A 27,008-nucleotide genomic window follows, 5' to 3' on the forward strand; every position below is an offset into this window, starting at 1 on the left:
CCTTCCCATAATCTACGACCCCGTATTGGCATAATTCACCTGAAATCCGCACCACCCCAGATTCGTGGGGTGATGCCTTTAACTACTACAGTTTTAAAGACAGCATACTACGAAATTGACGATAACGGGATTTTTCACAAAAAGATAGTGGTACGGATGCAGATCACAATATGATCACAATCGCACTTATTTCTCTTTACTTATACTGAAAAGCAGCGTGGGAAACATCCTAGTCTTGTTCGTTATATCAGTCGCAACTTTGGCAAGGACGTCAGTAACTAAGTAGAATCTTTGCAGAGACTCTGAATCCTTGAATTTCCCAACCAGACGCCTAACAACGCATATTTGATGCGTTGTTGGCGCCTTCTTAAGTGTCTCTTAGTAAAGTTTGATCAGTAAGACCGTTTCTCACGTTGTTTCTCGGGAAAATTAGAGTAAACTGAATTAGGGTAAGCGTGATCGCGCTCGCCATCCACCCCCTTCTTATCTTTTCGTGGGGAGATCTCAACATCTCCAACTCAGTGTGACATTTTCTCCAAATGAATACCTTTTTAGTGACAAATAAGTATCATCCACTTCGTATCCCTTCCATATTGTAAAATGTAGTACATGAAATAGGATGAATCAATCTAAGAAAGACTTTTCACCGTTAATTTATAGACTGCATCTTTTTTTTTGTGCTGGATCTAGAATTTTAGCTAACAAGAAGTGTATTTTTGCTACATTTATTTTGTTTTTCATCTATCTGTGTCCAGTTGACCTTTAGTTGTTCAGAAGTACTTCCTACAGTGAGCAGTAGTGCGGATCTACTGTAAAAAAACACCCCCACTGTAACTTCGAAAGCGATAACTAACTAATATGATTAGTTTCAGTAACTCTGCCCAATTACTGGAGTTGCGCATTAGTATAAATAGATATTTTGGGAACTGTGTATATCTTGCACGCGATTCCTCCATGCTAAATGATCACTGACTTATTAGATTTTTACTTTCATAATTGCTTGAACGTCTTAATGCCAAGTCGTTCAAAACGTAAGAGGCCTTCGGGGAAGTTAGAAGAGAGTAAAGAAAAATATTGCTTGGCATCTTAGAAGGCTGCTTGAGCCGGAACTGTTGTTGCGAACTTCCTGCAAAAGCAAGAAATCGTGCTCTCGAATGCGGAAGTGACGACTGAAAGTGATGGTGAGAGCGGCGGTTCCCAATCCGTAAAATAGTACACTAAGTTCGTGAAAAATACGGAATAAATGACGTGCGCAATGAACTGAGGGCATTCCGCGTGATTTCGAGAAACCCTACTGGGCTTCAGCGATTTCCAAGGATGTCCGCTCCTTTTTTCTCAGCTGTACGAACGAATCCGTGATTGACCGAACACTTCCTAATAAACAGCAGCTGCTGTGAGTTCTTGCAGTCATTTCGAGTGAAACAAGTTTTATTGACCGCTTCACTCACTTTATTATTTTCGTAGCCGCTTGCTGAACCTATCCGAGAACTCAGTTACATTTTTTGCTTTTTCTATGCTCCTCATTTCTTTTCGATTAGTTTTTTGTCGCCATGACACACCCGCGTGTGCTCTTCGGAGTGGCAACCGTTGCCATTTTGCTTTTCTTTCCCATTCTATGTCTCCGATAGGATCCAGTATTTATTATTTCGTCGTGAGATTGAATTCCTACCCTAATGTAAGATAATAGTGAGTCATCAGTGCTGATCCGATGAAGCTCCAAGCTATCCTCCTAAGAGTACAGCTGCTGTTCTACTTTTTCCCTAGTTTCGTAAGAAATCCGTGAGCATGGATAAATCGTTTGCAGGATATTATGGAATGACTCATCCGTTGGCTGCGTACAATGCTAGTGACCACTTAAATGCACTTCTTCCTGCGCTCACCATTCGCAACTCTTCACATCTGCTAATAAGCGTAGGGTTTCTTCAAATAGATCCCCTCCGACCTAGCTAAACGAACCATCCATCGCTACCCAGCTGTGTGCAGCGCTTGCTTATTTCTGAGTCATTCACTATTTTCCATGGATTTCCACGTTATTTTCCATGGATCAAAAATTACCTACTTTCTTATAAAAGCAGTGCTGTTCTCGTTCTACTATATCCCCCCTGGTTTCAATAAACCCCATAGATAAATGAATGAAGCCACAGCGAGAATCTCTTCGGGCACTACATATTTCAATGACCTTGTGTCCCCCTTATCATAGTTTTATCACTTGTTCACTTAAGCTACTACTTTTCTCATCTACTCCTTTCCAGAAAACCTTCGAAACCAAGAACTAGCTGTTCCTTTTGATTAATTCACCAATATCTTACCCAAAACAGCCTTTTCCTCACGAATCCTCGCCAGTAAACCAAAGCGGAATCCATGAAGTGCGCATTTACCGAAAAATCGTAATGCTGCCAATATGTATGTAGTTTTCTCGGCCTTTTCACCTCATCTCCTCCACACTTTGTTTTTTTTTTCTGACTAAAGAGGGCAGTCTGAAATTTCTACCATGAGGATCTATTCAAGAGAAAGAAGTGCGTGATCCTAAAATCAAAAATATCTCTAGCCTTCCACTCTATCCAGTCCTCCTACTCTGGATACGGTAAGTAGGAATGAGTAATAAATCCTAAGGCAATATGTCCACCATCAAAACATCGCAATTATTCGCTGCGTGGTTGCTGTAATCTCTTGTCCTTTCATCTGTTCGAGCATTTCCGCATATTCATTTCCGCGCTGGCCGTTTTCTGGCAGCATTTAAGAGAGCCTTGCTGCATTTTTCCCCTAAAAGACCCTTACTATTTGGAGTACCAAGGCCAAATGTCTTTGTTCCATTCTATTTTCGCTAGTTATGCTAGAAAAAGTGGTGGAGGCAGGTGTTTATCAGAGGGAATGAGAAGAAAAGCTTTCGTCTAAGGAATTTCTTCGTCCTGTCCTTATTAGACGGCTCTTTTTTCTCTTTCTGTAGCTGTTCTTATACTGAAAAGGAAATACGTAGCCATAAGGCTTTTGATGGCAGCATTTGCGTAATGCACTGGCTTTCTTGATTGTCCTGGTCATTAATGGAACCTTTCTTTTTGTTTCTTTGTTTTCCTTCTTCTCTACAAAAAGCCTTTCTTATAGCAGTTCCTTTTCCTATCTTCCTCTAAATTCCTTTCAAAGCTCGCTGTTATAGAGTGAGTTCTGCAGTTTCTAAAACCGGAAATTTTACCGTGGCAGTATTATTTTGTTGCCACAATTCCAATCCCAGCTGTTTTATGAGACTTTTCTCCATACCAAAGGAAATCCTTGCCCATTGCTCATTTAACAGATCTTTGCTGAAGCATAGGCTTCCTTCACGATTAAAAATCGCTCAAAATTCATCTCTTGCATGCGATTCGAGACTGCTGATGCGGTTTCTTCTGGAAGCTCTCTGATTACACAGCAAAATGGCTTCCGTCTGTGAAACTACGATTAGAAGTACAGAATTTTCGTGCCGCAGGACTTCCGTTTTGCTTGCACACTCTTGTCTGACATAAAAACATCAGGAGTCAAGAATCCCTGAGTACACACCAAAATCCTGTAGCATTTTTTCTTTGTTGTTTCCAAATTTACCGATTAACATCTCCGCTATTTTTGTTCACCTTTGTTCACCTTTCTAAGATCAGTTTTTTTGGGAATAATTATTCGTTTCCTAGCTTTATGTGTAGTTCATCCTGGCTGTTTGCCATCTCGTTAAGCTCTGTTCCTAATTCCCATCGCGGCAGCTGATTTCGCCTTAGGCTCCTTGAAAAATTTAATAGTCTCACTTTTTCGACCTCTTCATCCCATTTGAAATTTATCCTTATTTGTGTCGAAAAAAATCTCTCGCCATCCTTAAACTTTAATTTCATTTCATCATTTCAGTAGCGGCTTACTCTCTCCGGATATGCGACAGCCACTGAGATCACAATCATTCAAACATCGTCCTCGTCCATTGATCGAAGTGAAGAGAACGGCTTTAGAAGATGTTCCGAACGAGAGACGTCGTAGTACGCCGACGATCACACGACGAAGCAGTTTCGTGCACAGGTTAGAGTGTTCCTCAATCGTCAAAGTGATCCCTCGGGCCCTCTTATCGCTGTATGTCGATTTACTCGAATTGTTTCTGCCAGTTTTTTGTCTGTTCCGCTTTTTTTTTCTTGAACTCCTGAAAACAGCACGAGAAATGGGGTTCCATAGCGCTAAACACTCACGCGTTTAATCCAAACGCACTGAATTTCAAGTGCTAGACCCTGACAAACAATGCTCAAGGGTTCATCCACTGAAGGCCACATGATCAACGCGGTAGGCATCTCCGGTGCCGGATGATCACGTGATCGTTTCAATTCCTTGGAGCTAAATACAGTACAAGCATGCATTCAAACAAACAATTTAGGCGCGTCCAGGAGCCTCGCACAGACGTTTGGCCCGAAGCCAAGCATGCCAGTGAGGTAGAGGAGAAATTCTTAAGGTTACCGGCTGCGGATGAGTATAAAAGGTAGGCAATTAAATGCTGAGAAATCATGGTAAAACGACTGTAGATAAATTCTTGTAAATAAATATCAGTGCAATGAAGGTTTCATGTTTAAAAGCTGTTAGTCTTCTATCCAGAAACATCCAGAAAAAATGTTCCATATTCATGAGTTCTATTTTTTTTTTCATCGGCAATTTTTCTTCCTTGTCTGTGTGAGCGAAAGTCATTTGAGCCTCATTTAACGTTTATCTTTTCAGAAGGTACGTAAAAACGTTTTACTTGCAATATTGACTCGTAACGAAGTTCATTATTGAGAAATCCAAGAAGTATCAGACGTTCTTCATGTCAAATTAGCGAGAAGCTCAGATATCCTCAGCATTTCCGAGAAAGAAACTGCTGTAATCCATACTCACCACAATTTTTGAGAGAGACCTCGATGTCTTGAATTGTGAAAAAGTTGAAATCCGCCTTCATGTTTATCATCAAAAATTGACTATTCACAGTTTGTTCCAGCTTAACAGCTAAGGAAATTTATAGTTTGAAAAAGAGTTTTTTTGTGAGGCATTCGCTGGCTCTTTTCAGCCAGTTTCAGGTCACATCTACGCACATAAATTTCCTTCTTGCTGCGCTGCTTTCTAAATGATAAACGGAAGCGCAATTTTTCATTTTTGCCATTTTTAGAGTTCGCCAATTCAAAATCGACGAAAAAGGAGCGGTCGTCTCCCGAGGCGATTCTTTCAGGAGGAAAAAAAGTGAAGTAACTATTAAAAGTAAGTTGTCTTTGTTCTACGTTCTACATTCAACCAGCTTCTAAGAAGATGCGACCTTTAGGTGACAAGTCGCCATCGCCTTATCCTATATCTGGATCAGATTCAGCTCGGGAATCCCGAAGCGAAAGTGTTTCATCTAGTGAGGAGTCAAGACGAGAGGCAGCCACTGCAACTACGAACGATCCATCAACCAGCCATAGGACGTACAAGGTTGATCTTAAGACCCTTAGGGTGAATGACGCCCTAATTACGATAATCTTTGTAGATCTACGTGGTTGGTGACACGGGCACGGGGAAATCGTCGTTAATCGGTCAGCTAATCACTTCGGAATACAAAAATGCGTTTGCTGATGAAATCCGTGAGTTCGGTAAATTTACGTGCGTAATTCTGTGTGTTCGGAATTTATTCTTACAGAGGACTACGAAAACACCGTGTCTATTAGCATTGGAGGACAGGAATTGGATTTGATTTTCTTCGAAAGCGACATGGTGAGTAAATATTAATAAGTATGGTTGAGTCAAAATGTAAGAGACACTCTAGTTTTTAGAAATGTATGAAGGGATAAAATCTAAGAAACAGATTTAGCAGGGAAGCCTTTTGTTTAGCTTAACAACAATAGCCGAGCAGACTTTTGTTGTTAAGCTAAACATTCCGTGAGCTCGATGCAAAGTTACTTTTGATTTCCTGTTTTTGAGGAAGTTGTACGAGTTCGATGCCTCATCAAGCAAACCACGCCCTCTATTTTTCCGTGGATTGCACTAAGGATGTGACTGGCATTTATTTGCCAGTGTTAGACCAAACATTTATCTTAACATTTCTGTCAGGAACGTGATCCACGAACTCTGGAACTGTTGAACCTGTAGAATTGTGAATAGGAGCAATCACGGCTTTGGGCCCGAGTTGGAAAATATGAATTCGTCGAGAATTTCCACCGTTTAGCGTGGTTTTAAAAATTGAAGTAGCCTATTGACAAAATTGTTGGGTGTGTGTGTATGTTACAATACAACATCCAGTCATAGACCGGAACGCGCCTAACCTACAGGGTACTAGGTACATACTACATCAACCCAATCTTTTTTGAATCATTATATGTTACAGTTATGTTACAGATTTTCGACACAATTTTCACAATTCTTCTTAAGTCGAACAGGGTACTAAGTACTGAGTTATAGCTAAATTAGACTTTGGCTCTCCTAACTTCGAAAGCATGCACTCGACTGTGAGAAAAAAAATTCGTAGAGAAAAAACCTACACCTTATGATTTCTAAACAAATTTACACCAATCATTATCAAGGAAATCTTTATTCGATTACATATCTCAGTGTTTAGGTACTTTTTAACGCACTAACGTCTTCTAGAGCCTTATGTTTAGCTTTGTGTTAAGAAATTCCGTGATCATCTCTCGAGTCATACACGCTCCTTGCGTCAAGAATGCTTTTAACGCTTTTTGTCTTCGTATTTATTGGTCATAAAGGTGTTTTCGAAGGTGATTCCTACAGCCAGAAACGAATGCACTTTGCTGCAACATCTGGTACCATAACTTTTGTAGTCGTGGAGCAAATTGCAATTCTCCATGCGCTAATGCACCGAGTGGCAAGGGGTGCTCTCAACACTTGAAGGCAATTTTCTCTGATTAAATGAATGATTGAATCGAAATTGATGAGTCTTGAATATTCAGCTAATAAACTGCCAATTAGCGACAATTCAATTATTACAAGTTTTCTAACTTGGTCATCCAATAAATCTAATGATAACAAATCCCAAGGTAAACGAAGACATTAATTGAGATCTTCGCGAGGAATCTGATTTTTTAAAGGTAATTGAAACTGCAAGAAGTGTTTTTGAAATAAAAAAATCTGTCAGGTCTAGTGATCAACATATTTCTACTCGAATTGCTGGTTTTCTAACCACTTCTTGCTTCTTGACTAATGGACAGACCCTCGGATACGTGCAAATCCGATCTATTCTCAGGCTCTTAATTCAGTTCATCTTATAAAAACTCGTTTAAAAGAGGTAAACAACACACTCGGCCGCTCTCAAAGTTCCATTGATATCAATCACGCGCAATTTTTTCATTGTGGCGTTGGTTCTCCGCAAATGATCGAGGGTTTGTACACTGGCGAACAGCTGTATAAGTGCTGCCCATACGGATCGAATGTGTACTTTAATGAATTTTTTTCTTCGAAGAAATTTAGGAAAAGAAAGAATTGATTTAGGCTGATGCAACCTGGCTAACCGATGAAGTTGACGCTTTTGTGGTCGTGTACAGTATTGACTCGAGGAGGAGTTGGAAGCAGGCCACAATGGCTATTGAGGTGATTCGTTGATCTCGGATAAAAGCCTGTTCATGGAAACCGGAACGGGTCTGCTTGTAAATCGTGAAATATTCTCTATGTAGAATGACGTTCTTATATTAGGGAGGCTGGGTGACAGTATTCTTATCAAGCCCAGGTTTTCTTCGGTGGAAACCCACTCCTAGTATAGAAAACAAGAGGACCCTAATAGATGGCAACCTATTAATAAAGGTAATTAAAAGACATAGGAGTGGAAGGGTTGAAAAATTGACTTTGTCTTTAATTTGAAGAAGGAGTGACATAACTTTCTGGTACTTCTAACACTAGCTGAGCATAATAGTAGTACGAGTCAATCAATTCAGCACATGTGGTAAATAACAGCTGTGCACCAGTCTCCATTAAATCACATCAAATCAGTTCTTATGCGAGATTCCTATTAGGTTTTGGGAAAGGTACGAACTATCCAAAAATACGTTACATGTATGGATCCAGTGCTGAACCGTTACTCATTTCACAACGTTGCAGATGATTAGGGACTCAGAAAAATGCCGAAATCTACCTATAGTTGTTGCGGGGAACAAAGCAGATTTGGAGCGAAAACGGACGGTCACTAAAAACGGTGAGTCGATGAGAAAATACCGCGAAAATCAGGGGACCTGCTTACTCTACAATGTAGAAAATGTTCAGTTTTTTTGCAGAAGTTCGAACAGCATCTGCTCATTTCGGCTTCGAGCCCTTAGAAATTTCCGTCGCTTTGGATCACGATGTCGACGATCTTCTTGTAAGTTTGGTCGCTGAGCTAAAAGATGCCTATGCGCCAGATACATCAAGTATTGAGAGAAAGGAAAAGAAGGTGAGCACGCATTTTTTGGTTAAGAAAGATTTTTCGTCCTTAAAAAACCAATTTTTTAGCCCTCACCTCGTATCGAAGACGATTTTCATGCGGCAATTCGTCGTTATTCGCAAAGAAAGAAGAAAGCGTTGCCAGAAGATGTCAATACCGGTATTTATTTACTATCATTTATTAGTTACTTCTAGAAGCTTTTATATGGGTAGGGCTACCTCAAGAATTTCATTATTTTCGTGCTTTTTGATGTTTTCTCAAGGAGAGAGACAAAGAAAATTGCAAAAATACTGTGAATTCGTAATTTCCTTTGGTTTTTTTTCAAGGCTTTATTGATATACTGGATTTTAGGTCACGTCAACCATGCGGAGCAACTTATTTTGACTTTAACTATATTGACAACATATGTATTAGGACCAGTATACATAGATCAGATCACAATGACAGGAAATTTAAACGAATTCTTGTACAATATGATTAAATTTAGAAGCGGTTCGTCCTGGGTTGCTGTCCGCAGCTGCAGAACACGGTGGTGTCTCGTAATCACGAGGCTTACTCTTTCCCTTTTATATTTTTTACGATTGATGACGAATAGACAAAAAGCCTGTACAGCCTTCTGCGCAGGGACGAAAAGCAAGTGCAATTTCGGCACACATCAGGAAAATGGAAGCATTGTTTTCGTACTAGTGTTGTGTACGGATCATGATGAGGTGTTGTAAAAAAGAATCCCTTGTTTTCCCCGTCCTCCAGTGTTTTTCTGCAAGATTCATCCACTTCTACATATTTTTTTTTAAATCTGTTCTAGTAACCTCTAGCACGATGCCGTGTATTTGAGTTACAGTCGAAGAGTTGACGTCACTTTGCAATCGGATCCGATTTCAGATTCAAAGGAACTGGATGTTCCACCATTTTGAATGCACGAAACTCTACGCAGGTGTAAAGTTTGTTTGGTTTCAGGGAAATGCTCCGTTCTGTCGCCAACGTGCTTATTCAACAAATTTAAAAGCTGGAAAAAAGGAGCATCTCCAAGGTTGCAAACCTAGTCGCCCACACATCCACCTCGCTATTTTTCTTTACCGGTAGCATATGGTTACATAAATTCTTGTCACATGGATACTGTACTATCCCCTATCGATAAGCATACAGATAGCTCGAGAACCTCTTCCTTTGCCTTCTATGTACTGTCCGCCAAATTTTCTTCTGAATCTGTGCCATTCGTTTATTGAGCTTGGAAGTGTTGCTCCGCCATTTGCCTCCTCTTCGAGGGAGCACTTACACATATGTATGTATTATATTTTTATTACTATCATCCCTATTTAGTATTTTATTGGTTTTTTTTTTCTCCTTTCCTTCCTATTTTCCTTACTGTTTCAACTAAATCTGTACACGTCATTTGTTCCTTATTGCCAAAACAGACTTGTGCTTCGATTCGGTTTAACATCGAGAACTGTCTCAATTCTGAATGCCAATTTATTTTAATAATTGTTCGACTATATCGTACAATCTGTAGATGGAAAAGCATATTAAAAAAAACTCGCCTTTGCAATAAAGAAATATACTGACTATTTGACGAAACAAATTTCCCATCTCTGTTTTTTCTTGTCTTAACTGCGTAAAAACGTATGGAAGTAAGACAAACGTCAGAGGAGTTCCGTTCAGTTTCGCAGCACTTCGGTCCGAAATTTACTATCTGTTCTACTCGAGACGATGAACACCGTAGGATTTTTTGTCGAGTGTTGTCTGTCAGCTGTCGATCCACAAGACGTACTTGATCATTTTCTCATTCGATCACAAAAACAGTACGATTTTCTTCATATTGATCGTCCACTTTTCAAAGCGTGCCGCCTATTCTCTTCTTTTCGGCAAACGATGAAGAGGCTGGATACATCCGGACAGACGCGAACATGCCTCGACAAAGCAACGCTCCAATCGTTTATGGAGACAAAGGGGTCCATCTTGGATGTTACCCTGGCTGCAGAGACGTAGAGAACTACACATTTACAACGAAATGAGAGTGATACAGAAATGTCAAGGTCACTGAATTGAACAGAATAAATAAATAGCAACAAGAGGAATATCAATAAATCACGAGCTTACGTACTGTATTTAGGACAGAGAATGAACCTGTACACAATATTCTTAGATCTTGTCCAGAAATCATTTTCAGGAAGATTAGAGATCTATTCGAATGCGCTTTTTTCTTCCAGTAGGCGAGAGGTGCAAGCGAGCTATAAAACGAAGTAAGACGGGTGCTACGGGTCGAATTTGTGCGGCGGCGCTAGAATGCTATAAAATGAAGTGATGTCGGTTGGTGGTACAGCTCCATCACATACTTCATGTTTACTTGGCAAGGAGTAAATGAAACGTCGTGAACAGTTTCATAGATGTGGTCACCCTTCGCGTTGCGTTTCCCCTCTATAACTCCTCTGCATATCTTGTGCCCGGCAAATTTGCATCAGGTTGGTTATATCTTTTCTTCAGAAGGTGGAATCACGCATGCAAACGGCTGCTCAAATAGTAACCAACAGTTTACATTATATGACGTAGAACGTTATATTTATCAGCACAGTGAGGTCGTTCATGTTATTTCATTTTAGCACATCATTCTGTGATAATTGCTGAGGAAAAATGAAGAAATTCATTTCAATAATGCTTAAAAATGCGGAGGTTTCAAAGAAATATAGATGTAAAATCAAGTTTGAATGTTTTCCAAATGTAGAACAGACGCGTTTAAGAGGAAAACTGTAATGTAATTTTGTAATTTTTCCCCAAGTTGAAATTTCTAAGAAAAAAAATGAAGAAAGCATACATAGAAAAAAAATAACGAGCCCTTGTGTGTGTGTATGTGTATGTGTGTGTGTGTGTGCGACGAAATTCTGAAAAAAAACAGTCAGACTACGTCACATCGGTGCACCGGGGTAATAAAGCGGTAAAATGGGGTGGGACGGGTTCCATGGAGTAACGTCGGACTCTTACGTTGGCACTAGAGTACGATAAATTGAGGTGGGGCGGATCTCACGGCGTCGGACTGGTGTGCTTAAGTAGCGGCTGCTTAAATAGTAGCTGACAGTTTACATGATCTGAGGTAGAACTTTATCTTTACCAATACGATGATGTCGTTCACGTTCATTCTTGTCCACGTTTCTTTCACTTAGCACACTCATTCCTTGTTAATAGTTTTTGTAGAGCAGGAAATGACCCACACTCCGAATACTTACTCACTTAGATGCTTAGATGGCCCGTCTTCACTGCATGTGCGAGATCCTCATCCCTTCCACTCGTTTTGTTCCCTCGCCGTTGTCATCCAAGATGCTCCCAAGATTCGTGAATGGCGCTGACGAGGTCCTTGAGCCGTATCCAGCTGAGCTCTCAGCTGGTCCATCCGTCACCCCATCTCGTTGGCGGTCTGCCTCGAGGGCGTTTAGCATCTCTTGGGATCCACTCTAGCATTCTTTTAGTTTTATCTTCTCATAATCTGACCGGCCCATCTATGTATTTATCTATCATCTATCTATCTATGCTTTCGGTATATATTGCGCTGGTTCGCAAAAACGGGACATTACGGGAGTTGTTGTATGCGCCGGGGACTTCAGAAGACAACTTTCAGGAGCTCTGTGGGTAGCAAATAGTTTCTTTAACATAGCAGCGGCGTCTGCCCACGTCTCTGCTGCGTAACAGAGTGCTGGAAGAACTGCCGAGTCAAACAGATGGCCACGAAGATCTTGGTCCGTCAGTTGGTCCGTAGTCTCACGGATACGAATGCTGTTCAAGTTGTACTCCTCCGTCCTCACAGTAGGCGTTCCTCATGAACTGTGTCTTCTTTCTGTTTATCCGCAGACCTATTCTCTTCCCTGCTTCATTCAATTCGTTGAGCATCGTTTTTGCTTCATTGGTACAACTCGAAAAGAGAACGATGTCGTCCGCGAAACGAAGGTTCGAAAGAAATCTTCCATCAGCACGTATGCCCCTTTCTTCCCAGAATAGTGATTTCATTATCCATTGCAATGCAGCTGTGAACAGCTTCGGCGATATAGTATCGCCTTGTCGTATCCCCTTCCAATGGGTATGGTGACGGGGCGGTGGAAAAGCGTATCTTAGTGTTGCATCGAGTAGCAATTGGCTAATGTCCTCACATACGAGACGTCCACACCTTGATCGAAAAACGCTGACAGTATTGCATTCGTTTCTACGCTGTCAAAGGCTTTCTCATAGTCGACGAAGGCTAGAACAAGGGACAAGCGGTATTCCCAGCAAACCCCTACGACCCTCGACACGGTCTGGATGTGGTCCAAACAGCTTAACCCCCGACGGAATCTAGTTTGTTCTTGAGGCTGGACTTTATTCAGTGTCCTAGATATGCGCGTGAGAATGATCTTAGTGAATACTTTGTAAAACACACTCAACAAATATATCGGACGGTAGTTCCGAAGATCCTCCCCGTATGGATAAGAACGGTTCGCGAGGTCTTCCACTGGTCTGAGATCCTTTTCTCCTGAAGGTAGGACGTCATGTGCGCCGAAGATTGCATGAAGTGGATGGCTACCAACCCGAAGAAAGTTTGCTGATATAAAATCAGGTCCGGGGGCTGTGCCAAGTTCCATGCTCTTGATAACGACTCCTACTTCTGAACGGAGAACCCGTGGAGATGTTCGTGCTTGACACTAGAGTTGATGAACCTCTTCGTAGTGATTTACATCTCACGACGAGAAGACGTGCGAGTGCCGTCCTCGCTCAGCAAGGCTGCTAGCGAAATATTATATTCGCGGAGATCCCTGCGGCACTTCCTTTCTTAGACTCGTTCTTCTTTGTGCTGCTTCCAGGATCTTCTTCTGCTCGTATTTCGAAAGATCCTCCTGCAACGCTTTTCTGCTGCTAGTGTTTGCTACTAACCGCTCAATGCGCGACGCATTCGGATCAAGCCTGAAAGCCCTTCTTCTTCCCAACAATTCCTTGGTGGTCTTCGAAATTCGACCCCAGGCACGCTCAACACAGGCTCGTAATCCTCTGAGCAGCATCTCGTAGTCCACGCTTGGGTCCTCCTCGATGTGCCAGTCTCCTTGGAACAAGGAGTCCTCGAAAATGCAATCGTAGTATACGACTTCTTTATTCCTTCGTTGCCGATAGCACGAAGAAGCACGAAGAGGACGGTGATCAGAGCTACTACAAAAGGATGGTACTACCGACTGTCAAGTAGACACCACCTCCGGTTGGTGAGTATGTGGTCGATCTTCGCCCTAGTCGCGCCATTGGATGTTCCCATGTCTACCGACGATGATCTTTCTTCATGAAAAGGGAATTCCCATAAAAGAGGCGAGCGGCGGACAGCAGTCTGGCGAGACGATTGCCGTTTTCGTTCCAGTCCCTTAGTCCAAATCTTCCGATCCTGCATTCCCCATCTATGGATTTTCCTAGTTTTGCGTTTACCTCTCCAGCAACGAATTTGTAGAAGGAGTTCTCGTTGCGGATCAGTTTCTCCAGCTCCTCATCCAGTTCGGATTCATCAGCTGCTAATGTTGGTGAGTAGCAGTTGATGATGCTGATGTGTCTTTGGCGCAGAGGGCGGAGGCGAAGAATAGCCAGACGAGGTGACAGGATCTCGTGAGAATCGACAAGATGGACGACAGATGAGTGCACAACAATTACATTTCGCGACTTAACCTTCTCTCCACGAATGACGAGTGTACCGTCATTCATCTGTTGTACGCCGCTCCCGCATTTGGTCTCCTGCAGAGCAATCACGTGAAATTTGATAATCCGAGAAGGGCATGCAGGTCGGCGTCTGTGTACACTGTTCGTGCGTTGTAAGTACACAGTCTGAAACAGTCTCCGTGGTGCCTTGGTCCAGAATCAAATACGTCCTGAGCAACCTGAGATTTGACCGCCTCTCACCGGTCGCCATACCGTCCGACGTCTGAGACGGCACGGCCCAGTGTGCAAGGTACTGAGGCAGTGAATATGCTGGAGTGGCAAAGAAACTTTTCCCCAAACTAAGCAGCCATGCCACGGCGAGCTTACCTTTCACCACAGGTCGTCGCCCAACCTACATGGATCAGGGAACCACCTTGCAACATTTTGCCAAAACGGTGGTCTTTCTTAGCAGCGGTTTTCTTTTAGCTAGGTTTCCGATCCGAAAGTCGCAATGTCTGATGTGTCAAACTCCTTTTCAGCCTGGGAGACCCTGCCAGAAGACGAACCTCCGCTGTGCATCGCAGTTCGACGCCCAGTGTCACCTCCACGCCACTATGAGGCGGTAAACCGTTGTGGAGGATGCGTAACACTGAGAAATGGAATTAACACAAAAAGGCAAATAGTAGCCATTTCAAAGTTGGCTTCATCATAACGGCAAGGTGTCCTGTGCTCGTTATTATATTTGTGGCGGTATCGAAGGATCATAGCTGTAAAATCAACTTTGAATACTTTCCAAATGTAGTGCTAAAGGTACTACGAAAACTTTCATCGTTGTTCAAATTATTAAAAAGAAAAAAGAACTGAGAAGACGTAGTTTGAAAAATACAAGTTTAACCCACTCCAAAAAAATGAAAGGAGTGGAAAATCCCACCCCTTTCATTTTTTTCGATCAGTGAAAGCGAGCAAAGCGAACACCTCAAGAAGTCTGAAGTCCGGCCTACCAAGGCGTTCGCACTGGTAGTGTACTTAAAGGGTAAAGGATACAGGATCTGGCATTAGTCAATCTGCTTGGTATGCGCCACCATGTTCACTTCAATTTAGAACCGTTCGATTTTTACGAACGTGTAACTAGCCTGTACAGTAACCTGTGAGGCCAACCGATGTGTAGGATCAGCCTTTTTATCCACCCAGACAAGTCTGATACCAATTTAGCAACCCCAGAGGGATGAAAGGTTTTGTGGGCACTAGGTAGGATTCGAACCTTCTGCAGACATAGTGGAGTCTCTTACCGACTGCCCTACATCCACCCAGTTCTATATTAATCATATTAAACATCGGATGTTAACTCCAGTGTTGTTGTCCACCTTCAGTCGGTCTTAAAGGGCAATGAGAGAATCTGCAAATCCTGTTTTCGAAGTGGCAGATACTGCATCACCATAACGTTTTGTAAGACTTTTCCAGTTTCAGTACGAGTTTTTTTTCTTGAAGTCTTTGTAAAAACAAGCTTTTGTGCAATTCGAGTTAGCAGTCGGCTTCTAACCTGACAAACCATTTAAAACAGAAACGGGACAGAGAGCAAAGTAGCTTTAGGTAGCGGAGTGGAGTTGTGGAGTTAGCAGAGGGCGTCGAGTAGAAAAATAGTAAATAGAATCAATCAGAATCATCATAAGAAATGCAAAGTTGTCCACCTCATGCGAGTTCTTACATCTTATGATAAGGGGACCCCAGGCGTAGACACGTGGATTGACCCACTGACCCACACGTGTAGCCTGTCCATCAATGTGGTGGAATTATCTAAATTCTAGATTTACACACATTATGGGAAACGACCAAGGAAGTTGAGAATTCGCTTTCTTCTACTTTTTGACAGTTCGATATTTGAATGTATTCAGGAGCAGCGCGTAGAGTTCATTGATTCGCATACATCATCCAGAATCTGTGCAGAATGGATGTTCAAATCAAATCTGGTTCTCCTTTGGGAAAAATCGTTTCGAAGTTCAGTACACCGATATTGAAGATGCATTTTGGCAATTCTGCGGGTGATATGTATTGGTCGGGAATGCGGAACTTCACTTTTCGCTGTCGGAGCTAAACAGAGACGTTGATGTAGTAGGATCAAAACGACATGAAGCACGATGCATTTGCGTTAGATGGCAACCTATTAATAAAGGTAATTAAAAGACATAGGGGAAGGGTTGAAAAATTGACTTTGTCTTTAATTTGAAGAAGGAGTGACATAACTTTCTGGTACTTCTAACACTAGCTGAGCATAATAGTAGTACGAGTCAATCAATTCAGCACATGTGGTAAATAACAGCTGTGCACCAGTCTCCATTAAATCACATCAAATCAGTTCTTATGCGAGATTCCTATTAGGTTTTGGGAAAGGCACGAATTATCCAAAAATGCGTTACATGTATGGATCCAGTGCTGAACCGTTACTCATTTCACAACGTTGCAGATGATCAGGGACTCAGAAAAATGCCGAAATCTACCTATAGTTGTTGCGGGGAACAAAGCAGATTTGGAGCGAAAACGGACGGTCACTAAAAACGGTGAGTCGATGAGAAAATACCGCGAAAATCAGGGGACCTGCTTACTCTACAATGTAGAAAATGTTCAGTTTTTTTTGCAGAAGTTCGAACAGCATCTGCACATTTCGGCTTCGAGCCCTTAGAAATTTCCGTCGCTTTGGATCACGATGTCGACGATCTTCTTGTAAGTTTGGTCGCTGAGCTAAAAGATGCCTATGCGCCAGATACATCAAGTATTGAGAGAAAGGAAAAGAAGGTGAGCACGCATTTTTTGGTTAAGAAAGATTTTTCGTCCTTAAAAAACCAATTTTTTAGCCCTCACCTCGTATCGAAGACGATTTTCATGCGGCAATTCGTCGTTATTCGCAAAGAAAGAAGAAAGCGTTGCCAGAAGATGTCAATACCGGTATTTATTTACTATCATTTATTAGTTACTTCTAGAAGCTTTTATACGGGTAGGGCTACCTCAAGAATTTCATTATTTTCCTGCTTTTTGATGTTTTCTCAAGGAGAGAGACAAAAAAAAATTGCAAAAATACTGTGAATTCGTAATTTCCTTTAGTTTTTTTTCAAGGGTTTATTGATATACTGGATTTTAGGTCACGTCAACCATGCTGAGCAACTTATTTTGACTTTAACTATATTGACAACATATGTATTAGGACCAGTATACATAGATCAGATCACAATGACAGGAAATTTAAACGAATTCTTATACAATATGATTAAATTTAGAAGCGGTTCGTCCTGGGTTGATGTCCGCAGCTGCAGAACACGGTGGTGTCTCGTAATCACGAGGCTTACTCTTTCCCTTTTATATTTTTTACGATTGATGACGAATAGACAAAAAGCCTGTACAGCCTTCTGCGCAGGGACGAAAAGCAAGTGCAATTTCGGCACACATCAGGAAAATGGAAGCACTGTTTTCGTACTAGTGTTGTGTACGGATCATGATGAGGTGTTGTAAAAAAGAATCCCTTGTTTTCCCCGTCCTCCAGTGTTTTTCTGCAAGATTCATCCACTTCTACATATTTTTTTTTAAATCTGTTCTAGTAACCTCTAGCACGATGCCGTGTATTTGAGTTACAGTCGAAGAGTTGACGTCACTTTGCAATCGGATCCGATTTCAGATTCAAAGGAACTGGATGTTCCACCGTTTTGAATGCACGAAACTCTACGCAGGTGTAAAGTTTGTTTGGTTTCAGGGAAATGCTCCGTTCTGTCGCCAACGTGCTTATTCAACAAATTTAAAAGCTGGAAAAAGGAGCATCTCCAAGGTTGCAAACCTAGTCGCCCACACATCCACCTCGCTATTTTTCTTTACCGGTAGCATATGGTTACATAAATTCTTGTCACATGGATACTGTACTATCCCCTATCAATAAGCATACAGATAGCTCGAGAACCTCTTCCTCTGCCTTCTATGTACTGTCCGCCAAATTTTCTTCTGAATCTGTGCCATTCGTTTATTGAGCTTGGAAGTGTTGCTCCGCCATTTGCCTCCTCTTCGAGGGAGCACTTACACATATGTATGTATTATATCTTTATTACTATCATCCCTATTTAGTATTTTATTGGTTTTTTTTCTCCTTTCCTTCCTATTTTCCTTACTGTTTCAACTAAATCTGTACACGTCATTTGTTCCTTATTGCCAAAACAGACTTGTGCTTCGATTCGGTTTAACATCGAGAACTGTCTCAATTCTGAATGCCAATTTATTTTAATAATTGTTCGACTATATCGTACAATCTGTAGATGGAAAAGCATATTAAAAAAAACTCGCCTTTGCAATAAAGAAATATACTGACTATTTGACGAAACAAATTTCCCATCTCTGTTTTTTCTTGTCTTAACTGCGTAAAAACGTATGGAAGTAAGACAAACGTCAGAGGAGTTCCGTTCAGTTTCGCAGCACTTCGGTCCGAAATTTACTATCTGTTCTACTCGAGACGATGAACACCGTAGGATTTTTTGTCGAGTGTTGTCTGTCAGCTGTCGATCCACAAGACGTACTTGATCATTTTCTCATTCGATCACAAAAACAGTACGATTTTCTTCATATTGATCGTCCACTTTTCAAAGCGTGCCGCCTATTCTCTTCTTTTCGGCAAACGATGAAGAGGCTGGATACATCCGGACAGACGCGAACATGCCTCGACAAAGCAACGCTCCAATCGTTTATGGAGACAAAGGGGTCCATCTTGGATGTTACCCTGGCTGCAGAGACGTAGAGAACTACACATTTACAACGAAATGAGAGTGATACAAAAATGTCAAGGTCACTGAATTGAACAGAATAAATAAATAGCAACAAGAGGAATATCAATAAATCACGAGCTTACGTACTGTATTTAGGACAGAGAATGAACCTGTACACAATATTCTTAGATCTTGTCCAGAAATCATTTTCAGGAAGATTAGAGATCTATTCGAATGCGCTTTTTTCTTCCAGTAGGCGAGAGGTGCAAGCGAGCTATAAAACGAAGTAAGACGGGTGCTACGGGTCGAATTTGTGCGGCGGCGCTAGAATGCTATAAAATGAAGTGATGTCGGTTGGTGGTACAGCTCCATCACATACTTCATGTTTACTTGGCAAGGAGTAAATGAAACGTCGTGAACAGTTTCATAGATGTGGCCACCCTTCGCGTTGCGTTTCCCCTCTATAACTCCTCTGCATATCTTGTGCCCGGCAAATTTGCATCAGGTTGGTTATATCTTTTCTTCAGAAGGTGGAATCACGCATGCAAACGGCTGCTCAAATAGTAACCAACAGTTTACATTATATGACGTAGAACGTTATATTTATCAGCACAGTGAGGTCGTTCATGTTATTTCATTTTAGCACATCATTCTGTGATAATTGCTGAGGAAAAATGAAGAAATTCATTTCAATAATGCTTAAAAATGCGGAGGTTTCAAAGAAATATAGATGTAAAATCAAGTTTGAATGTTTTCCAAATGAAGAACAGACGCGTTTAAGAGGAAACAGTGTAGTGTAATTTTGTAATTTTTCCCCAAGTTGAAATTTCTAAAAAAAAAAGTGAAGAAAGCATACATAGAAAAAATAACGAGCCCTTGTGTGTATGTATGTGTGTGTGTGCGACGAAATTCTGAAAAAAACAGTCAGACTGCGTCACATCGGTGCACCGGGGTAATAAAGCGGTAAAATGGGGTGGGACGGGTTCCATGGAGTAACGTCGGACTCTTACGTTGGCACTAGAGTACGATAAATTGAGGTGGGGCGGATCTCACGGCGTCGGACTGGTGTGCTTAAGTAGCGGCTGCTTAAATAGTAGCTGACAGTTTACATGATCTGAGGTAGAACTTTATCTTTACCAATACGATGATGTCGTTCACGTTCATTCTTGTCCACGTTTCTTTCACTTAGCACACTCATTCCTTGTTAATAGTTTTTGTAGAGCAGGAAATGACCCACACTCCGAATACTTACTCACTTAGATGCTTAGATGGCCCGTCTTCACTGCATGTGCGAGATCCTCATCCCTTCCACTCGTTTTGTTCCCTCGCCGTTGTCATCCAAGATGCTCCCAAGATTCGTGAATGGCGCTGACGAGGTCCTTGAGCCGTATCCAGCTGAGCTCTCAGCTGGTCCATCCGTCACCCCATCTCGTTGGCGGTCTGCCTCGAGGGCGTTTAGCATCTCTTGGGATCCACTCTAGCATTCTTTTAGTTTTATCTTCTCATAATCTGACCGGCCCATCTATGTATTTATCTATCATCTATCTATCTATGCTTTCGGTATATATTGCGCTGGTTCGCAAAAACGGGACATTACGGGAGTTGTTGTATGCGCCGGTTGGACTTCAGAAGACAACTTTCAGGAGCTCTGTGGGTAGCAAATAGTTTCTTTAACATAGCAGCGGCGTCTGCCCACGTCTCTGCTGCGAAACAGAGTGCTGGAAGAACTGCCGAGTCAAACAGATGGCCACGAAGATATTGGTCCGTCAGTTGGTCCGTAGTCTCACGGATACGAATGCTGTTCAAGTTGTACTCCTCCGTCCTCACAGTAGGCGTTCCTCATGAACTGTGTCTTCTCTCTGTTTATCCGCAGACCTATTCTCTTCCCTGCTTCATTCAATTCGTTGAGCATCGTTTTTGCTTCATTGGTACAACTCGAAAAGAGAACGATGTCGTCCGCGAAACGAAGGTTCGAAAGAAATCTTCCACACGTATGCCCCTTTCTTCCCAGAATAGTGATTTCATTATCAATTGCAATGCAGCTGTGAATAACTTCTGCAATATAGTATCGCCTTGTCGTATCCCCTTCCAATGGGTTTGGTGACGGGGCGGTGGAAAAGCGTATCTTAGTGTTGCATCGAGTAGCAATTGGCTAATGTCCTCACATACGAGGCGTCCACACCTTGATCGAAAAGCGCTGACCTTACTGGATTCGTTTCTTCCTCATAATCGACGAAGGCTAGAACAAGGGACAAGCGGTATTCCCAGCAAACCCCTACGACCCTCGACACGGTCTGGATGTGGTCCAAACAGCTTAACCCCCGACGGAATCCAGTTTGTTCTTGAGGCTGGACTTCATTCAGTGTCCTAGATATGCGCGTGAGGATGATCTTAGTGAATACTTTGTATAACACACTCAACAAATATATCGGACGGTAGTTCCGAAGATCCTCCCCGTATGGATAAGAACGGTTCGCGAGGTCTTCCACTGGTCTGAGATCCTTTTCTCCTGAAGGTAGGACGTCATGTGCGCCGAAGATTGCATGAAGTGGATGGCTACCAACCCGAAGAAAGTTTGCTGATATAAAATCAGGTCCGGGGGCTGTGCCAAGTTCCATGCTCTTGATAACGACTCCTACTTCTGAACGGAGAACCCGTGGGTATGATCGTGCTTGACACTAGAGTTGATGAACCTCTTCGTAGTGATTTACATCTCACGACGAGAAGACGTGCGAGTGCCGTCCTCGCTCAGCAAGGCTGCTAGCGAAATATTATATTCGCGGAGATCCCTGCGGCACTTCCTTTCTTAGACTCGTTCTTCTTTGTGCTGCTTCCAGGATCTTCTTCTGCTCGTATTTCGAAAGATCCTCCTGCAACGCTTTTCTGCTGCTAGTGTTTGCTACTAACCGCTCAATACGCGACGCATTCGGACCAAGCCTGAAAGTCCTTCTTCTTTCCAACAATTCCTTGGTGGTCTTCGAAATTTGACTCAACACAGGCTCGTAATCCTCTGAGCAGCATCTCGTAGTCCACGCTTCTTAGCGTGGACTCTCGCTTGGGTCGATGTGCCAGTCTCCTTGGAACAAGGAGTCCTCGAAAATGCAATCGTAGTATACGACTTCTTTATTCCTTCGTTGCTGATAGCAGATGTTCTTTTTCATCGAGTGACCAAGTCGTATTTTGGCACGAAGAGGACGGTGATCAGAGCTACTACAAAAGGATGGTATTGCCGACTGTTAAGTAGACACCACCTCCGGTTGGTGAGTATGTGGTCGATCTTCGCCCTAGTCGCGCCATTGGATGTTCCCATGTCTACCGACGATGATCTTTCTTCATGAAAAGGGAATTCCCATAAAAGAGGCGAGCGGCGGACAGCAGTCTGGCGAGACGATTGCCGTTTTCGTTCCAGTCCCTTAGTCCAAATCTTCCGATCCTGCATTCCCCATCTATGGATTTTCCTAGTTTTGCGTTTACCTCTCCAGCAACGAATTTGTAGAAGGAGTTCTCGTTGCGGATCAGTTTCTCCAGCTCCTCATCCAGTTCGGATTCATCAGCTGCTAATGTTGGTGAGTAGCAGTTGATGATGCTGATGTGTCTTTGGCGCAGAGGGCGGAGGCGAAGAATAGCCAGACGAGGTGACAGGATCTCGTGAGAATCGACAAGATGGACGACAGATGAGTGCGCACACAACAATTACATTTCGCGACTTAACCTTCTCTCCACGAATGACGAGTGTACCGTCATTCATCTGTTGTACGCCGCTCCCGCACTTGGTCTCCTGCAGAGCAATCACGTGAAATTTGATAATCCGAGAAGGGCATGCAGGTCGGCGTCTGTGGACACTGTTCGCGCGTTGTAAGTACACAGTCTGAAACAGTCTCCGTGGTGCTTTGGTCCAGAATCAAATACGTCCTGAGCAACCTGAGATTTGATCGCCTCTCACCGGTCGCCATACCGTCCGACGTCTGAGATGGCAGGGCCCAATGTGCAGGGTACTGAGGCAAGGAATATCCTGGAGTGGCAAAAAGACTTTTCCCCAAACTAAGCAGCCCTGCCACGGCGACCTTAGCTTTCGCCACAGGTCGTCGCCCAACCTAAATGGATCAGGGAGCCACCTCTGCGACATTTTGCCAAAACGGTGGTCTTTCTTAGCAGCGGTTTTCTTTTAGCTAGGTTTCCGATCCGAAAGTCGCAATGTCGGATGTGTCAAACTCCTTTTCAGCCTGGGAGATCCTGCCGGAAGACGAACCTCCGCTACGTGTAGCAGTTGGACGCCCAGAGTTACCTCACCGCCACTATGAGGCGGTAAACCGTGCCGGAGAACACTTCGAATAATGCTTTTAAATTGTGGCGGTATCGAAGGAACATAGCTGTAAAATCAACTTTGAATACTTTCCAAATGTAGTGCTAAAGGTACTACGAAAACTTTCATCGTTGCTCAAATTATTAAAAAGAAAAAAGAACTGAGAAGACGTAGTTTGAAAAATACAAGTTTAACCCACTCCAAAAAAAATGAAAGGAGTGGATAATCCCATCCCTTTCATTTTTTTTCGATCAGTGAAAGCGAGCGAAGCGAACACCTCAAGAAGTCTGAAGTCCGGCCTACCAAGGCATTCGCACTGGTAGTGTACTTAAAGGGTAAAGGATACAGGATCTGGCATTAGTCAATCTGCTTGGTATGGGCCACCATGTTCACTTCAATTTAGAACCGTTCGATTTTTACGAACGTGTAACTAGCCTGTACAGTAACCTGTGAGGTCAACCGATGTGTAGGATCAGCGTTTTTATTAACCCAGACAAGTCTGATACCAATTTATCAACCCCAGAGGGATGAAAGGTTTTGTGGGCACTAGGTAGGATTCGAACCTTCTGCAGACATAGTGGAGTCTCTTACCGACTGCCCTACATCCACCCAGTTCTATATTAATCATATTAAACATCGGATGTTAACTCCAGTGTTGTTGTCCACCTTCAGTCGGTCTTAAAGGGCAATGAGAGAATCTGCAAATCCTGTTTTCGAAGTGGCAGATACTGCATCACCGTAACGTTTTGTAAGACTTTTCCAGTTTCAGTACGAGTTTTTTTTTCTTGAAATCTTTGTAAAAACAAGCTTTTGTGCAATTCGAGTTAGCAGTCGGCTTCTAACCTGACAAACCATTTAAAACAGAAACAGAGAGCAAAGTAGCTTTAGGTAGCGGAGTGGAGTTGTGGAGTTAGCAGACGGAGTCGAGTAGAAAAATAGTAAATAGAATCAATCAGAATCATCATAAGAAATGCAAAGTTGTCCACCTCATGCGAGTTCTTACATCTTATGATAAGGGGACCCCAGGCGTAGACACGTGGATTGACCCACTGACCCACACGTGTAGCCTGTCCATCAATGTGGTGGAATTATCTAAATTCTAGATTTACACACATTATGGGAAACGACCAAGGAAGTTGAGAATTCGCTTTCTTCTACTTTTTGACAGTTCGATATTTGAATGTATTCAGGAGCAGCGCGTAGAGTTCATTGATCCGCATACATCATCCAGAATCTGTGCAGAATGGATGTTCAAATCAAATCTGGTTCTCCTTTGGGAAAAATCGTTTCGAAGTTCAGTACACCGATATTGAAGATGCATTTTGGCAATTCTGCGGGTGATATGTATTGGTCGGGAATGCGGAACTTCACTTTTCGCTGTCGGAGCTAAACAGAGACGTTGATGTAGTAGGATCAAAACGACATGAAGCACGATGCATTTGCGTACGCGGCTTCTATCGAGGCGGTGCGGTGGAGCGCAGCGGTAAGGAGCGCACTGGAGCCCTTGCTGACACCACCTATCGCAGCAGTTTGCGATGGTCCCACCTCGGTTCCAACTGCTGCCTCCACAGCGCCGTTTCGAATGCGTACGCAAATGCACTATGGATCATGTCGTTTTGACCTAACTACATCTCTCTCACTAAAAATGGAATTTGCGGGGGATTTCCGTCGTCGCAATCATGACACCGCTTGAACGTTGGGTCAATGTTAGTGATTTCACGTTCCGAACCCTCAAAATGATCATGTCCGTCTCCTTATGTTACATGTTATTGCGAAGTTAAGATTTCCCGGAAATTCAGCTTTCCTCACCTTCGTTTCAACTATAACTGACAGAATTTGCGTGATCGAAAGCATAACAAGAGTATGGAATCGTTCGTTTCACCTTCAAGGCGAACTCTCTTTTAGTGTCAGTAGTTCCCTAAGCGAGGTCATCAGGGTCGGGATCTGCATGGGATGTTTGTTCACACCTCAGGATTGTTATCGGTAAATTGATTGCATGTCATACGATCGTCCTCATCCAACGGCTTCACCGTCATACCTGCGTCTCGTTTATCACCGCACATAGGGCGACCGGTAATACAAACTGACTGTTGACAGACTGCTACGAGACTCTAACACATGAAATGTGCAGTGAGATGAGCTACGTGTTAATTAGTTAAAGGATATCCTTAAGCATATGGTAAGATATCCCAGGATGGTACGTACAAAGGTGTCTGAATTACCAGCACTTTGGAGGAGAACACAGGGATTCGTTAGCAGACGTTTTTAAACAACGATTATCTTCTCTTTCCCAAGTTAGGAACGTTTTCTTGTCCTTTTTAGGCACCAGGATGCGGAGGTGGAACTCCGACACCTTCAAAGCCACACGCATCTGACATCTCTCCTCGTTTCAGTATGATTTGAAAGAAGTGGATGTGATAACACGCGTATCTGTTGCACTGAATCGCGGTTACAAACTGTTGTTCCCTACCAGTTACAAATACAGTACCTCTGGAAATATTTTTCATAGAGGTAAAGTCCAAACAATGCTCATATTCACAATTCCCGGTGAAAAACGCAGAACTCGGATCCACCGTTTTCGAACGAATTTTGGGCAATCGCTCCACTGCTCAGAACTTTCCACATACTCTGCTCAAGAGTGAGTTGAGATTATGTCTGCGGTGCCGTTATACCCTCCAGTCATTCTCGATGACATCTACAGAATCCTGGAATGCTTCTTTTTCCTCCCCACTTGGGGTAGGGGCGAGTGACGAGGCGCAAGCAAATCGCTGCCAAAAATCAAATAGACTTAATGGAACTCATTCTAATCTCTATCGAAGGTTAATTCGATAAGAACAGAAACTAAACTTTGATCTCAGCCAAAACCAGGAGATGCCGAAATACGTGCGCCGTGTTTTCACATCAATGTTATGAGTTTGTATAAGCCAGTTGGAATGTGTCGTGAGCGTTATTTAAGATGATAAAAACGTTCGCTAACATGTCAGATGAGAAGGTATCTTCTATTGTGAAGTCAGGCGTAGAGTGCGAAATTCTCCTTTGAGTAATACGCATGTTGCTGAGCGAGCTTTGTTATCACTGTGACTAACGCTCGCGACTTTTTCTTCAGCTTCATACTATTTCAAAAGTGATGTGAAAACGCAGCGCGAATATTCTGGCATCTCAGGATTTTTTCTTTTCCTTACACCACCTTGCATTGCGTTGAGCCACCAGTGAGGAGTACGATTCACCTGGCGAGCGGCATCAGGCGGTGACGCCTATCCATATGGTTTCAGGGGTTATGCGTGAGATCAAAGTATAGTTCGTGTTCTCATCGAATTAATGGTGCCAGTTGTGGGTGGCCTTCAAGGCGTCGTAGTTCTACAGATAGTGCTGTCAGAAAAAAAAAACGACTAGGAAAGATAGGTGCGTCCTGCTGCGCGGTGTGTGCGGCCGGCCGCACAGAGTGTGCGCGATGTACGCACTGCCTTACCACATACTCATGCACGGCCGGGTGCACAAAGTGTGCGGTCGGCCGCACACTCTGTGCGGCCGGCCTCACAGCAGTTGTTCGGTGCTAATATACAGACTATATGAATGCTGTCACCGATACCAATACAGTCGATAGATTACACTGAAAAACTTATTCTTAATGCGGAACTTCTTAGTGGAAAGGGATTGCTGACGTCGGAAGAATATTTGAAATTTCTTTTGCTAGCGAAAATTTCCGAAAATACATACCTCAATTCAGAGTGGTTGAGTCGGAATGAAAGTTTCTGTGTATGTTTCTTGGATTGGTAGAAATGTGATTAAAAAAATTCAACTAAATTCGTTCACAACAACTAGTGTCCTGTTTTCTGTGCTGTGTGAAATAGAGAGAATTTCTGCGGTTCTTCCGGGAGGAGTAGGTGCAGCGGCACTTGACATGACATTAAATTCGGTATGTTCGGCTTTCCTCTTATTGAGAAATTGGCGCTATTACTTCACATTTCTATAGAGAAAAAGG

The 27,008-nt window shown here is 42.7% G+C and overlaps 6 protein-coding genes across 11 annotated transcripts in view; 2 read left to right on the forward strand and 4 right to left on the reverse strand.

The window, feature by feature from the left end:
- RB195_006262 (uncharacterized protein) overlaps window positions 1-9,405 on the forward strand; it is a gene marked incomplete at both ends in the record, with an annotated part of 33,134 nt that extends 23,729 nt beyond the window's left edge. Inside the window, 11 exons of one of the 2 annotated variants that reach the window (XM_064179257.1) lie at window positions 3,865-4,029; window positions 4,376-4,477; window positions 5,135-5,223; window positions 5,285-5,433; window positions 5,489-5,582; window positions 5,639-5,712; window positions 7,441-7,539; window positions 8,044-8,137; window positions 8,217-8,371; window positions 8,431-8,521; window positions 9,320-9,405. In XM_064179257.1, the coding sequence (XP_064036224.1) occupies window positions 3,865-4,029; window positions 4,376-4,477; window positions 5,135-5,223; window positions 5,285-5,433; window positions 5,489-5,582; window positions 5,639-5,712; window positions 7,441-7,539; window positions 8,044-8,137; window positions 8,217-8,371; window positions 8,431-8,521; window positions 9,320-9,405 (1,198 nt within the window). Of the gene's footprint in view, window positions 1-3,864; window positions 4,030-4,375; window positions 4,478-5,134; window positions 5,224-5,284; window positions 5,434-5,488; window positions 5,583-5,638; window positions 5,713-7,440; window positions 7,540-8,043; window positions 8,138-8,216; window positions 8,372-8,430; window positions 8,522-8,849; window positions 8,906-9,319 lie in introns of those variants that run through there. The other variant, XM_064179256.1, reaches the window with a different exon arrangement.
- A 3,051-nt stretch (window positions 9,406-12,456) lies between these two features.
- RB195_006264 (uncharacterized protein) lies at window positions 12,457-12,963 on the reverse strand (the record flags this gene model as incomplete). The annotated part of the gene is made up of 1 exon (XM_064179260.1): window positions 12,457-12,963. The coding sequence occupies one exon, from the start codon at window positions 12,961-12,963 to the stop codon at window positions 12,457-12,459; it is 507 nt and encodes a 168-aa protein (XP_064036227.1).
- Window positions 12,964-13,116: 153 nt separating this feature from the next.
- On the reverse strand, window positions 13,117-14,056 carry RB195_006265 (uncharacterized protein; the record flags this gene model as incomplete). 2 transcript variants are annotated; one of them, XM_064179262.1, is made up of 2 exons in its annotated part: window positions 13,117-13,522; window positions 13,629-14,056. In XM_064179262.1, the coding sequence occupies 2 exons, from the start codon at window positions 14,054-14,056 to the stop codon at window positions 13,117-13,119; spliced, it is 834 nt and encodes a 277-aa protein (XP_064036228.1). The 2 variants fall into 2 exon arrangements, with proteins under 2 accessions (XP_064036228.1, XP_064036229.1); XM_064179261.1 differs by lacking the exon at window positions 13,117-13,522 and having other exon boundaries at window positions 13,625-14,056.
- A 2,395-nt stretch (window positions 14,057-16,451) lies between these two features.
- On the forward strand, window positions 16,452-17,854 carry RB195_006266 (uncharacterized protein; the record flags this gene model as incomplete). 2 transcript variants are annotated; one of them, XM_064179264.1, is made up of 4 exons in its annotated part: window positions 16,452-16,545; window positions 16,626-16,780; window positions 16,840-16,930; window positions 17,730-17,854. In XM_064179264.1, 4 exons carry the CDS (start codon window positions 16,452-16,454, stop codon window positions 17,852-17,854), a joined length of 465 nt encoding a protein of 154 aa, XP_064036230.1. The 2 variants fall into 2 exon arrangements, with proteins under 2 accessions (XP_064036230.1, XP_064036231.1); XM_064179263.1 differs by lacking the exon at window positions 17,730-17,854 and adding an exon at window positions 17,260-17,315.
- RB195_006267 (uncharacterized protein) lies at window positions 17,608-25,089 on the reverse strand (the record flags this gene model as incomplete). Of its 3 annotated transcripts, none has more annotated exons than XM_064179267.1 (5): window positions 21,495-21,660; window positions 22,040-22,368; window positions 22,494-22,591; window positions 22,667-22,817; window positions 24,994-25,062. In XM_064179267.1, the coding sequence occupies 5 exons, from the start codon at window positions 25,060-25,062 to the stop codon at window positions 21,495-21,497; spliced, it is 813 nt and encodes a 270-aa protein (XP_064036234.1). The 3 variants fall into 3 exon arrangements, with proteins under 3 accessions (XP_064036232.1, XP_064036234.1, XP_064036235.1); XM_064179266.1 differs by lacking the exon at window positions 24,994-25,062 and adding an exon at window positions 23,014-23,091; XM_064179265.1 differs by lacking the exons at window positions 21,495-21,660; window positions 22,494-22,591 and adding an exon at window positions 17,608-17,778 and having other exon boundaries at window positions 22,198-22,277; window positions 24,994-25,089.
- On the reverse strand, window positions 20,850-21,341 carry RB195_006268 (uncharacterized protein; the record flags this gene model as incomplete). Its single annotated transcript, XM_064179268.1, has 1 exon — window positions 20,850-21,341. One exon carries the CDS (start codon window positions 21,339-21,341, stop codon window positions 20,850-20,852), a length of 492 nt encoding a protein of 163 aa, XP_064036233.1.
- Window positions 25,090-27,008: the final 1,919 nt, after the last annotated feature.

Source organism: Necator americanus, chromosome I (assembly GCF_031761385.1).
Source record: "Necator americanus strain Aroian chromosome I, whole genome shotgun sequence".
In the NCBI taxonomy this organism is placed as follows: domain Eukaryota; kingdom Metazoa; phylum Nematoda; class Chromadorea; order Rhabditida; family Ancylostomatidae; genus Necator; species Necator americanus.